At 42.3% G+C, this 14,666-nt stretch overlaps 1 protein-coding gene across 1 annotated transcript in view; it reads right to left on the bottom strand.

Moving 5' to 3' along the window:
• LOC126335952 (agrin-like) overlaps nucleotides 1–7,631 on the bottom strand; it is a 31,844-nt gene extending 24,213 nt beyond the window's left edge. Inside the window, exons 1-2 of the mRNA XM_049999429.1 lie at nucleotides 7,385–7,631; nucleotides 1,588–1,722 (exon numbers count right to left, since the gene is read on the bottom strand). Of these exons, the coding sequence (XP_049855386.1) occupies nucleotides 1,588–1,722; nucleotides 7,385–7,631 (382 nt within the window). The remainder of the gene's footprint in view (nucleotides 1–1,587; nucleotides 1,723–7,384) is intronic.
• Between the last annotated feature and the right edge of the window lie 7,035 nt (nucleotides 7,632–14,666).

The following is a 14,666-nucleotide window of genomic DNA, read 5'->3' as shown; positions in this document are numbered from 1 at the left end:
ACAAAACAGAAAGATTTTTAGGCACAGATGTATTCAACAACCATCAATCAATACTAGATTTCTTATGGGAAATCTGATGGAGTTTATACATTTCTCTCTGTCAGTTTCAATTGAAAAAATCAACAAATTTCATTTTGGCATCGTGGAATATTCCCGCTTCAGCTCTTATAGCTTCATGGAGCTCTGATAGATGGTATCGCTAAATGTGATCTTCAAAATGACGCAGTCTAAGGCGCTGCAGTCATGGACTGTACGGCTGGTCCCGGCGGAGGTTCGAGTCCTCCCTCGGGCATGGGTGTGTATCCGTTTGTCCTTAGGATAATATAGGTTAAGTAGTGTGTAAAGTTAGGGACTGATGACCTTAGCAGTTAAGTCACATCTGAATATTTCAAAATGACTTCCGTAATGGAGGTCCGTTCCTAAAAGAGAACTGCCACTGGTTTTCTTTTTATGGAAAACCAGAACATGGCAGATATTCATAGGTGCTTGCAGAATGTCAACGAAGACCTAGTAATAAACAAAAGCACGGTTAGTCGTTGGGTGAGGCATTTGTCATCATCGCAACAAGGGCATGCAAATCTGTTCGATCTGCCGCATGCTGGCCAACCGCACACAGATATGACTCTTGCAATGTTGGAATGTGCGGGCACTCTTATTGGACATGATCAACAGATCAGATTCAAACACCTCACTGCACACGTCGCTGTTTGTAGCCCCGACACACTGGCTCACCAGTTGGGGTACTCAAGCACGTGTGCCCGCTGGTTCCTTGCCACCTAACAGAAGACCATACAGGTCAACGAGTGTGGCCCAATGAAGGATACACTCCGTGGGCAGCGGTTCGTCAATGATAGCGAGGTTACTGATGGGGCAACACGTTGGCTCCGACGTCGACCAGTAGAGTGATACTGTGCGGGCTTGCAGCCCTTCCTAGTAAGGTGGCCTGAGGCCGTCACAGTGAATGTATATTATACTGAGAAATATGATTTTGTAGTCGAGAGAGTGGGGAATAATAGGGAGTATGGCGTATTGGTATCCTGAATAAAACCAACTCGCATTCAGAAGAAGAATGTGTTGCATACTTCTTGAAAGCCCATTTGATCGATCCGTGGAGTACGACTACCGTAATGTTAGGTACCTCGTTGAAAATATTCAGAGTACCGGCCTCTTCAGTCTTACAAGCGTCCAAATGTTTGAAAAACTTCCCCTTTGGAAGATTTATATGTACGACTGAGCGAGTAGGCATGGTTGTTAAGACACTGGACCAACATTGAGGAAGAGCAAAGTCCAAAGCCCCGTAAGAGCAGAGTGCAAAGCCCCATATAGTCATTCAGATAAAAATTTCTGTGGTTTTTTCATCTTTTCCACCTTGGCCTTCGCCTGCGCCGTCTCTAAATACCCTGTTGATGACTGATAGCTAAACTCTAAACTTCTTTTTTCGTTTTGTGAACTGTGGCCAGAGTATACATTCATTATACGAGCTACAACACTATGTAGTACTATATTTGCTTGAAAATACAGTATCGATAGATGGACGATTAACAGTAATGTTAATGTTAAAGATTCTTTAATTTGTTTAATACTCACAGTCGTGGCAGGGAAGTTTGATGCTTGTCGGTCCACAGTTGCATGTAAAACCTCCGTCAGGTGACACTTCGCACCATGATCCAGCCACACACGGGCTCCAAGCACATGAGTTGGTTTTGCTCTCACAGTACGGACCTGCAGAACATGGAAAACCAGTGTTGGACCGTTATTGCGAAGCTTCGAGGTACTTGGTATTTTATGATACGAAATGAACAACTAAAAACTTCTTCCTGGCAACACAATGTTTAATATAGTGTATTATTACTTTCACTCGACGGTGAGGCCTAATTTAGTTATGCGTTTCGCCGACCGCGGTGGTCTCGCGGTTAAGGCGCTCAGTCCGGAACCGCGTGACTGCTACGGTCGCAGGTTCGAATCCGGCCTCGGGCATGGATGTGTGTGATGTCCTTAGGTTTGTTAGGTTTAAGTAGTTCTAAGTTCTAGGGGACTGATGACCACAGATGTTGAGTCCCATAGTTGTCAGAGCCGTTTGAACCATTTAGTTATGCGTTTGGCGCTTGCAGAGATTAGCGGTCGATTGTGCTTAGGTATGAGGGCACATTGGCTGAACACATTCTATACATTCAAATAAGAATTTTATGAAATGTGATATATACAGGGTGATTATAATTTAAGTTAAACTTTCAGAACGCTAGCCGGCCGGTGTGGCCATGGTGCGGTTCTAGGCACTTCAGTCTGGAACCGCGTGATCGCTACGGTCGCAGGTTCGAATCCTGCCTCGGGCATGGATGTGTGTGATGTCCTTAGGTTAGTTAGATTTAAGCAGTTCTAAGTTCTACGGGACTGATGACCACAGCTGTTGAGTCCCATAGTGCTCAGAGCCTTTTTTTTCAGAACGCTATAGAAATAACGCCACTGGTCAGAATGACGTCAAATTGCAAAGGAATATTATCGGAGAAGGGCGAAAACATATGGTAGTAGAAAAAGATAGTGTGAGAATTGATCAATAGATGACGCTGTATGTGTCAGAATACATAAATGAAACCACCTGTCATGCGCACCACCCGACTAAGTTAGTATAAACAAGGCTGGTACACAGCTTTTCCTCTTTTCACGTCTGCGTCGATTGCCATGACTGTCTGGATGCTGGATCGCGCTCTGCTTGCAAATCTGTATTACAAGAATGGTGACTGTGCACACGTCACTCTGCAGAAGTTCCGGACAATGAAGGGTTTGCAAAAAGGCGTTGGTCCGGTGACTGCCGTGGATCTCGAGAAAATGATTCAGAAATTCGTAAAGACGGGTACTTTAGGTGTGTAACCTGGTAGAGGGAGGAAATAAATGGATTTGATGTCAGTGGACGTGGTGGCCACACAGTGCAGGAGGAGATGAGTGGTGGTGTGCAAACGTGTGGTACACGGAGAATTGCTCAAACATTGGACATGCCCGAGATCGCGGTGTGGAAAATACACGGAACATCCTTCTTTGTTATCCATTCAAAATCACCCACGTGCACGAGTCGCTTCCTGTTGACCTGCCAGCAAGGGAGACTCAAAATTTCTTGCTCGCATGGAAGTGGACAATGATTGGCCGTGGAAGATTTGGGGGACACACGAATCCGAATTTCCTCTGACAGGATATGTCAATACATAGATTGTCGAATATTGGCAACGGAATATCCACACGCAAATCAACCAGTACCACTTCATCCTGGAAAGGTCACAGTGTAGGGCGGGTTTACGGCATCATTTATCAAAGGGTCACATTTTTTTGAAGAGACAGGTGCTTCTGGTCCTGTACCGGCATTATGAAGCGCTATGAGTGTCTTTTGTGTAACCATTTCATTCCAGCTCTCCAAGAGCGTGGATGTATGGGTGGGATCATTTTTATGCAAGATGGTGCACCTCCGCACATTTGCAAATTCAGTTAAGCAGATGCTGAAGCGCCATTTCAGAAATACTAGAATTATCAGTTGTCATTTCCTTACAGCCTGACCATCCCGTCACCTGATCTTAATCCCTGTGACTTCTTACTGTAGGTCTATCTGAGAGATGTTGTGCTCAGTGTTCTGATTGCAAACATAGCTGCGTGGAAGGTACGCATTGCGCAACGCATTCTGAACGTAACCCTGGAAACACTTCGATCGGTTGTGGAACATGCTGTTTCTCAATTTCAATTTTGAAATTAGTAATCCGGTTTGATTTTGATTGATGCTTTTTATGTGGCTTTTGGCCTCAGGACAATTAAAAACCCATGTGATTGATGCTTTTTATGCGGTTTTCGGCATCAGGAGGTTAAAAACCGATTTTCCCATCCGTTGTGATACTGTATGACATTGCTGTGGTGGATGGAGTTACGTAACTAACAGTGTCACGCCTGTACACCCATGCTCTCTGAGTAGTACAGTTTGTTCAACGTCGGACGTACACCTCAGGCATTGTTGTATGATTTATTTGTCATTTGTAGTCGACCACTATTAATTTATGACACTTTCAGCGACATCTATTGCTACATTTGTAACTATTTATTTTCTTCTGCCATACGTTTTCCGCTTCTCCGATAATATTCCGAAACAATTGGACATCATTCTGACCAGTGGTGTTTCACTTTAATTATAATCACCCTGTTTACATATATGGGAGGAAGAGGTATGTTTGTTAACTATGAAACAGATCAGACTCTGTGTGTAATGTATCGTCTATCCAACTTTCTCTGCCAACTTGTAGAACACGCTATATTGCACCTTTTTCCGTGTGTTTAGACAGTTTATGGTTTGGCAATAGTAATAAAGTGTCCATTGAACGCTCTTCTTTGGATCTTCTCTATTTCCTCCGTCAACCCGATCTGGTACGGATCCCACACTGATGAGCAATACTCAAGTATAGGTAGAACGAGTGTTTTGTAAGCCACCTCCTTTGTTGATGGACTACATTTTCTAAGGACTCTCCCAATGAATCTCAACCTGGTACCCGCCTTACCAACAATTAATTTTATATGATCATTCCACTTCAAATCGTTCCGCACGCATACTCCCAGATATTTAACAGAAGTAACTGCTACCAGTGTTTGTTCCGCTATCATATAATCATACAATAAAGGATCCTTCTATGAGCTGTGAGCTGTGCATTAGCAATTTCAATAGGAGCATAAACTGCGTGCAACTGGAATGCTTGTCCTTTTTGCAGAGGACGCATTTGCAATGACTCTTCATACTCACAGCGCACAGCACAACCATATACATTCAGTCTCTGACTCCTTATTCTAGATTCATGAAAGTAGTGTAGCTATTTATGCTCCGTTTGATACTATCATGGACCATGCTGAGATTGAATTAATGGATACCAGTTGTTAAGCAGATCCTGAGTGCCTGACAAAATAATGAAATACACAGAAGCCATGCTCGAGAGTCAGTGCAACTTGGTACACGTGCACACCGTCGGCAGGTATGTAAATGATCAGAATTGCGTTACTCTAAGACAGGTGAAACGATTACCGGAGTTTTAGTATTGTTGCTGAGTGTTGCTGCCATGCCTGGTAGGCACGTAGGTGGAATGAACAGTGCCAGGTGTTGAGTGATCACTGTGAAGAACGCAGGGATGTTACATACTCGTATGAGTCAGCGATATCAGCCCCTGACAGAGTTTGAAAAGTGCGTCACTGTGGGTCTCCTATTGATTGCCTGGTCGAATCGCGCAATGTCAAAATTAGAGGGACATTCGGGTTTCACAGTGAGCCGATGTTGCACTGCATAGGAACTGGAGGGCAGGCATATTCGTCGCCACGGTTCTGGTCGACCACATCTGACCGCCACATTACGGACCATTCCGGGGATATCTTAGACGTGTGGCATGTTCCCCCATCTTGCTGAAAGAAGCGTTACGGTCTTTCTTATTCAGTTACTTGAGCACAAAATCTATCAAAAATTTCCGTTTATGTAGCCGTGTGGAGGATATTTATGTAGCCATGTGGATGATAGTGTGAAATCGGTCCCATGGGCCCGTTCCTCTTATAGCGCACAAAACCCCGATTATTTCATAATGGAGTGGTTGCTGACACAAAATATTAGTGGTCTCCGTTGCGCAGTACTTCGTGAATTCTAATGAACGGGAAGATAAAACTACGCTTAAACACTCATTATATAATGGAAAGTGTTTAACAAACCATCGTTGATGTTATTCAAAAGCAACCTGCAGCAATCTACACGTTTCAGACCGCCATTCTTCCGTAATTGCTGCACAACCATCAATCGACATAGTCTCATTCAAGACTTTTCAATATCCTCTGGCAATTCCACCTGCTTGAATTTTGGCCAGTTTATATGTAGACTTCTTTGGGCTCTGAATATTTTTTCGGCGAAGGTCTGCATTAACTTCTGGTGTGCGAGCTGAAGGAATTATTACTTTTTGCACAGATTTGTAGATGAGCCAATTTTTGTAAGGAATCTGTACTGCTATCTTTGCTGGTAATCCTCTGTCCGGGTACCTGACCCCGAAAATTTCATGTGTTTCCTTAGTCGAACCGGTTTTCACATACGCTTCCACAATTTTCATTCTTTCTTCAACCGACAAAGTCATTTCGCAGACCGCAAAGAGAAACGTCTAACTTTACGAATGAAAAAAAACTGAAACACTGACAGAAGAATGCTAACAATCGGTTATTGTACAAAACCATTGTTGTAGCTGTTTATTTCAGAAGACGAAATACTGTATTTGCATTTAAAGGGGAGGCGGGCTACTTGTAACAGCGTCACCCTGTATTTCACACCAGGCTTGTCAGTGAAGTGACTCTGAATGGAACCTGCTCGCACAGGGCGGCAGAGCACCTCACTGCAGGCATATGTAGCATTTCCAGTAGCCGAGGACGCTGTGGATAAAAATAGTCTCGAGCTTATTGAGAAAGCTATTCCCAACAATATTAAGGGCCAATTTCACAGATTTTTCTTTGGGTGCAAATATCAATGGACGTAGTTTGCATATATTCACTTCCAGCACCTCTTGGAAATATCCTTTTCAAAAGGTGAGACATAACGCCCCCCTTTTACAAGAAATTCGATTAGCGGAAGCAGAAAATAGTCAATTCTGACAATGTGGGAGATTCGCTGAAAAGTATAGTCTGCAAATGAATTTATCGGAATATCTGGAAGCTCGCAAAATCGAGAGTCGGCGGGCAGAAGCTGGCATGTTCCAAGTGGAGCGGAAGGAATCAAGTCGGAAGTGAATTATTCTTAACGATCGATTAAGTTTTTTGCCAGTACGAAAAACATTGAAAGATTTAGCAAGTGCTTTCCCGTGGGCATCTGTGGATTTCTGCATACTCTTTTCAACGAGCTTGTTACGAAAGGGCACAAAGTGAGTGACAATTGGCTAGGTGGTTAATGAAAAGGGTACAATATTCAGCCTGTTAATATTGAGAATGAAGACGTCGTTGTTCTTATGTGTCTTTTTTTTTCCTCTTTGGCATCCAACAGTTACCTTGTTTGTTATATGGGAAAGATTATTAGCGACGTTACTAGCACATGGCTGGTGCAGTGACAGTTCGCGATGAACATTTACCAGTCTGGTGGTGGAAACAGAAAGGCTTTTTGAAAAGGAAAATAATTTATCTCGGCTCGTCAAAGAGAAGCTGACGACCCTTTTGTAGACGGTCTGTAGTGTAGCAATGCAGAAGATTAATCTGGACCTGCCAAAAAACGTTTCCGAATAAATGTACGGAGCAATACGCCTCTAAATTTGTTTCGAGCTCCACACATCCGTAACGGCGCGCGGATTGTGGCCGTTGTCGCGTATTGGGTGAGAGTGAAAGGCCCTGTCAGAAGGAGAGCGAGGGAGGCGCTTACCTGTGAACTGGGGCGGGCAGTCGCAGTGGAAGGTGTCGTCGCCGGTGGGGGTGCAGGTGGCGGCGTTCTGGCAGGGCAGGTGGGCGCACGGGCTGCGGCCGCACTGGCGCACGCCGCTAGAGCGCAGCACCAGCGCGCCGCCCTCCTCCAGCAGCGCCGTCTGCTGGCCCAGCCGCAGCCGCCGCACGCACCCCACCAGCCCGCGGGCCGTGCCCACGTTCTCAAACACCCTGCAAGTACCCCTCATTAGCGCTGCTTGTTACTGCTGTTGTGGCGCTCACTTATTCAAGATACTCTACTCTGTGCAAGCCTCTTCTCTTCTGCATAAGTACTGAAGCTGCTGAATACTACCGCTGTATGGAGTCACTTTCATTCTGCCAATGGTCTTGTTCAAAATGGCGGAAAAGTGGAGAGATTCTCAGGATATCCTCTTTCCCTCGAGGTGGAAACTGCCTCAAAAAGGCGGAAATGTCCGAGGATGCAGAATTCGATACAATCCACTGTGTTGGAAATACCGTGTGGCTCTTGGTCTCCGTGAAGTGAAAATCGTAGAAGTTTCACCCTCCACGCTGCCCTGCAATACCAAATTGGTGATCCCTTGATGCCTCAGAACATGTCCTACCAACCGATCCCTTCTTCTGGTTAACTTGTGCCACAAACGTCTCTTCTCTCCAATCCTATTCAATACTTCCTCATTAGTTATGCGATCTACCCATCTAATCTTCAGCATTCTTCTGTAGCACCACATTTCGAAAGCTTCTATTCTCTTCTTGTCCAAACTATTTATCGTCCATGTTTCACTTCCATACATGGCTACACTCCATACAAGTACTTTCAGAAACGACTTCCTGACACTTAAATCAATACTCGATGTTCACAAACTTCTCTTCTTCAGAAACGCTTTCCTTGCCATTGCTAGTCTACATTTTATATCCTCTCTACTTCGACCATCATCAGTTATTCTGCTCCCCAAATAGCAAAATTCCTTTACTACTTTAAGTGTCTCATTTCCTAATCTAATCCCCGCAGCATCACCCGTTTTAATTCGACTACATTCCATTATCCACGTTTTGCTTTTGTTGATGTTCATCTTATATCCTCCTTTCAATACACTGTCCATTCCATTCAACTGCTCTTCCAAGTCCTTTGCTGTCCGTGACAGAATTACAATGTCATCGGCGAACCTCAAAGTTTTATTCTTCTCCGTGGATTTTAATGCCTACTCAGAATTTTTCTTTTGTTTCTTTTACTGCTTGCTCAATGTACAGATTGAATAACGTTGGGGAGAGGCTACATCCCTGTCTTACTCCCTTCCCGACCACTGCTTCCCTTTCATGTCCCTCGATTCTTATAACTGCCATCTGGTTTCCGTACAAATTGTAAATAGCCTTTCGCTCCCTGTATTTTACCCCTGCCGCCTTTAGAATTTGAAAGAGAGTATTCCAGTCAACATTGTCAAAAGCTTTCTCTATGTCTACAAATGCTAGAAACGTAGGTTTGCCTTTCCTTAATCTTTTTTCTAAGATAAGTCGTAGGGTCAGTATTGCCTCACGTGTTCCAGTGTTTCTACGGAATCCAAACTGATCTTCCCTGAGGTCGGCTTCTACTAGTTTTTCCATTCGTCTGTAAAGAATTCGTGTTAGTAATTTACAGCTGTGGCTTTTTAAACTGATTGTTATGTAATGTTCACATCTGTCAACACCTGCTTTCTTTGGGATTGGAATTATTATATTCTTCTTGAAGTCTGAGGGTATTTCGCCTGTCTCATACATCTTGCTCACCAGATGGTAGAGTTTTGTCTGGACTGGCTCTCCCAAGGCTTCAGTAGTTCCAATGGAATGTTGTCTACTCCTGGGGCCTTGTTTCGACTCGGGTCTTTCAGTGCTCTGTCAAACTCTTCACACAATATCATATCTCCCATTTCACCTTCATCTACATCCTCTTCCATTTCCATAGTATTGTCCTCAAGTGCATCACCCTTGTATAGACCCTCTATATACTCCTTCCACCTTTCTGCTTTCCCTTCTTTGCTTAGAACTGGGTTTCCATCTGAGCTCTTGATATTCATGGGTTCTCTTATTTCCAAAGGTCTCTAATTTTCCTGTAGGCAGTATCTATCTTACCCCTACTGAGATAAGCCTCTACATCCTTACAATTGTCATCTAGCCATCCCTGCTTAGGCATTTGGACTTCCTGTCAATCTCATTTTTGAGACGTTTGTATTCCTTTTTGCCTTTCATTCACTGCATTTTTATATTTTCTCCTTTCATCAATTAAATTCAATTTTTCTTCTGTTACCCAAGGATTTCTACTAGCCCTCGTCTTTTTACCTACTTGATCCTCTGCTGCCTTCACTACTTTATTCGTCAAAGCTACCCATTCTTCTTCTACTGTATTTCTTTCCCCCATTCCTGTCAATTGTTCCCTTATGCTATCCCTGAAACGCTGTACAATCTCTGGTTCTTTCAGTTTATCCAGGTCCCATCTCCTTAATTTCCCACATTTTTGCAGTTTCTTCAGTTTTAATCTACTGGTCGTAACCAATAGATTGTGGTCAGAGTCCACATCTGCCCCTGGAAATGTCTTACAATTTAAAACCTGGTTCCTAAATCTCTGTCTTACCATTATGTAATCTATCTGATACCTTAGTTCGTTGAAATTGTTCGTGCCGGACGTCCGTTGAAATTTATTATTGATCCACTCACTCAGTGTTTTTATTACAGAGGGCAACTAACCCTCTGACCGAACACGCTGAACTACCGTGCCGGCTAACCACTCAGCTACCGGGGTCGGACAACAGGAAGAGGTAGAGGAAGTATATGAGAACGGTAAACGGCTAAAATTGGGTGTGCTGAGAGAGATGTTAATTTAATAATCATGGGAGACTGGAATGCGGTTATAGGAGAAGGAACAAAATAGAGAACTGTGGGAGACTGTGGACTTGACAGTCGGAATATGTGAGAAAAAAGACTAATCGGGCTAAGTAGTAAATTTGAGGTAATAACAGTGAATACACTGTTCAAAGTGCACAAAGAGATTTACTTGGAAAAAACCTGGAAACACTCGAAGAATCCAATTTGATTATGGTCAGAGAGAGGTTCCGAAATGAGATACTGGATCGGAAGGTGTACATAGGAGCAGATACAGACTCAGACACCAATTCAGTTACGAGGAGGAACAGCAAAAATAAGATTAGCGGTAAATTCAACATCGAAATTGGTGGCAAGCAACTGATGAATTTATGGAATTTTGCTACCTGGCGAGCAAAATTACTTATGACTGACCTAGTAAGGAAGATATAAGAAGCAGACAATCAGAGGAAAAGAGGTCAGTCCTGGCCAAAAAGGTCTACTAGCATCAAATATCGGTCTTAATTTGAGTAAGAAATATTTGAGAATTTGTGTCTGGAGCACAACATTGTCTATAAAGGTTCATGGGTGGTGGGAAGACAGGAAAAGAAGAGAATCAAAGCGTTTGAGATGCCCATCACATTGAAAATTAGGCGACTGAGTAGATAAGGAGGTTCTCTGCAGAATCGGCGAAGAAAAGAACTTACGGAAAACACTGACGAGAAGAAGCGTTGGATGATATGCTATGTGTTACGACATCAGGAAGTTATTTCCTTGGCACTAGAGGAAGCTATAGATATTAAAAAACTATAGACGAAGACAAGAAGTTGGAGTACATCCAACAAATAATTGCAGAAGGAGGACGCAAGTGCTACTCCGAAACGAAGAGAATGACACAAGGGAGGATTTCACGGCAAGATGCATAAAAAAATGAAGAAGATACGCGGCTATCTACATGGCTTTGAAGCTGCTTACTGTATTCAAGCCTTTATATCCCTCAACAATTTATAACAACCAACAACTCCCATTATCAAACAAATGATTCTTCAGGATGTGTCCTATCATCCGATCCCTTCTTCATCAAAATTGTTCAAAAAATGTTCTTTTTCCGATTTCATTTCATTACTTCCTCATTAGTTATTCGATGTACCTGTACCTTTCTATTGTTCAGGAACATGTTGTAACACTGGAATTCAAAGACTTCTACTATCCTCATGTGTGAAATTACTATGGTCCTCACTTCATTTTCGTAAAAAGTTATACTGCAGACAAATACATTCAGTCTTCCAAAGCATTTTCGAAAATTGTTCGTATACGAATTTTTAAGAAAAAAGGAAAAGAGTTCATATAAGTTCCAGCAGGAACGGACAAGGAACTGAAACTGATGAGAAAAAGAGATGCGCACCCAAGTGACAGTGTACTGAACCGGTGACGTATATACGACACACACAGAAAATCGGCAAAAACTTTTTTTTCGAGTCCAAACAGGTAGCCAATTTGCATATAGGAATATTGAATGCTAACTAGCAATAGCTTTGTACATATATTCTTTCAGTCAATGGCCAATGCAATCACGTGAAAAGTAAATAAAGCGTTTCGTAGGATTGAAATTATATTTCTTGTCGTTAATTTCATTTTCTGTCGGGAGGTAATTCAATTAAAGTACATGACACTACGAAAACAGTTTGCAGTAATCGGGTAATAATAGCGTCACAAGATTATACCAAACAAACGGGCGTCGAGTTTGAAATTAAAGGTGGTACAGTTGGCACGATTTAACCATTCTGTAAATTTTTAGAAGATTCGTTGCAATAAACAAAGAAGCAACACCTTATCTCACAGGATGTCCATAGGCTCAATTCCCTGGAAGAAACAGACAAGGGATGGGAAAAAAGAATTACACGTAATTTTTCATTGAAGAGATCTCCGTTCGTAAAGACTGATTAGACGGGATTAGTTAACAATGAAATATTAGTCTTTTAGATATGTCTCAAACTCTTAATTTATTCAAACTAAAAACAGACACAAGATGTGAAGCTACAAATTCACTCTTGAGAAGAAGGGAGGAGTTAATTTTATTCTAAACCTAGGCGAGATTTTGTCACACACCTAGCAACATAATTACGTCGAGAATGAAAGTGTGCAACACTAAAAATAAATTAATGTAACAGTGACATCTGGGAGCATGGTGTCAAAACGTGTCGTGTCAGCTTGTTTTATGCAACGAGAAACAAAACATGTCTACAGAACAGAAGTGTGAATTCTTATAACAATAGCGTGATGATATGTATAAATTTAAATTTAGTTTTCCTAAGCCACACCTCATCGCCATCACATCTCGAACGACTGTGGGTATTAATGTGTGAATATTACGTAACAGATTGTGGACAATGAACACAATAGGTAGATAATGGATACAAGATTGTAAAATATGGTTCTACCGAAGAATGCTTAAGATTCCATGGGCACTGAGCTGAATCCGAGAGATAAGAAGCCTTTGATACAAAGTGACTAAAGGAAGCACTGAGATGATAGGACTTAGCTTGAGACGTGAGAGAATCGTCAATTTGGTACTGAAGGGAAGTGTGAAAGGCAAAAATTGCAAAGGCAGGCGAAGGCTTGACCACAGTAAACAGATTAAAGTGGATGTAGGTTACAATTGTACTACAGGGATGAAAAGACTTGTACGGAACGGACTAGGGTGGAGAGCTGCATGGCACCAGTCTTCTGAGTGGATACAATAAATACAACAAAGCAACAACTGAGTCTCAACCTGTGAAGTGTTTCAAGCCATGTGGCTACTAAAAGAGTTGACGGAAAATAAGGTTAACTGAGGGCGTTGCAGTACAGCAGAATGCAGGCACTTGTATAATGTATTGTTATGTTACAGGATAATACATTCAGCTGTTTTATTCATGGTATTTTATTCACATCATTTCGCTTTCTAAATCATCCAATTTCTTGTTTAGACGTGCTTTTCGAAGTTAAACATACAGGAAACACTGTAGTACATTAACATTTTGAGTACCAGTAGTTTCTGTCTGATACCACTATTTTATTATTATTGCAATTATTTTCTTTTTGAGGTACCGATGACTTTCGGGTGAAACGACCAATGGTGCTGCAAGACAAAGACATCTAGTGGCACTGCTACAAATTTAATGCACTCTAGCAGTCACTTAACATCGTGGAAAGCAGCAATTTGGGGTGGGGATTGTGCTACGTGCTGGCAGGAAGTTGTGGCATGTGGTTCTTATGTAGTTATCATATTGAGGAGATCATTAACAGTGAAAGTAAGTATATCCTAACCTATTGTACTAGAGCTGTTACGAGTGATCTGGAAATGAAACCGCTGGAGCAGTAAGCACTTTATTAAATTTTAGGACCGTTTTCGCTTGTTATTAAGGACTATAATTTGTTTTAGATATAATGAGTTCATGGAAGTTTCAAGATGTGGGACTGTGTCTAAGGTAAGTACGAAACTGACTTCAAATATCTCATGAAATGACAGATTGTTGAAGTCTGGATGTCCCAGAGGTTCCAAAATTAAACAACATAAAAAGAATGTAATATTTACTTTTTTGCAGGTTATTCTTGTTACTTGTTATGAAAACCAATACTCTGAAAATGTTTAAAATTAAAATATGTATTTAAAGTTTTGGCACTGAAAAGCTTAAGCCACCCAAGATGTAACCACGTCGAAGACTGCTATTGTAAGAATAAACCGTGCCACTTCTTGCGTGATCGCGGTGTACGTTAATCGGAGGTGTACATTAATCGGAGTTCCACGTCTGCTGAAAGAAATCTAAGGCATCAGCCTTGAGCTGCTGCACTGCATGTTAGCCTTTATACTGGGTGCACGCAGCAACTGTCTTATTTTCATGTTAACAGTACTACTACTCATTTTTGAAGTGGTTACATCTTGGATGGCGTTATGTACTTTACTTTTTCGGTTGCGATGAACGGCTACAAACACCCGTGAAGACGAGCTTGAATGATTTCAGGATCCAAATCACGTAAATGGAATACCATAAATAAGTCCGCAGCTCGTGGTCTCGCGGTCGCGTTTTCGCTTCCCGAGCACGGGGTCCCGTGTTCGATTCCCGGCGGGGCTAGGGATTTTCACCGGCCTCGAGATGACTAGGTGTTTGTTTTGTCCTCATCATTTCATCATCATTCATGAAAGTGACGAGATTGGGCTGAGCAAAGGTTGGCAATTTGTATGAGCGCTGATAACCGCTTAGTTGAGCGCACTGCAAACCAAACATCATCACCCCCAATACCATAAATAAATCACTTGAATGGATTATCCAGTAACAGCATATAAATTAAATTCGTGTGACGCACTTTGGCTAAGTTTCGATACCTGAAGCTGAGTCACACTAACAGGAGTAACAGCACTTGTTTGGGCGGGTGGTGGATCCACTGGGCGG

This window comes from Schistocerca gregaria, chromosome 2 (genome assembly GCF_023897955.1).
Source record: "Schistocerca gregaria isolate iqSchGreg1 chromosome 2, iqSchGreg1.2, whole genome shotgun sequence".
NCBI classification, from domain to species: domain Eukaryota; kingdom Metazoa; phylum Arthropoda; class Insecta; order Orthoptera; family Acrididae; genus Schistocerca; species Schistocerca gregaria.
Note: the sequence above shows the minus strand (reverse complement) of the source record. Positions and strands in the feature narration are given on the sequence as shown.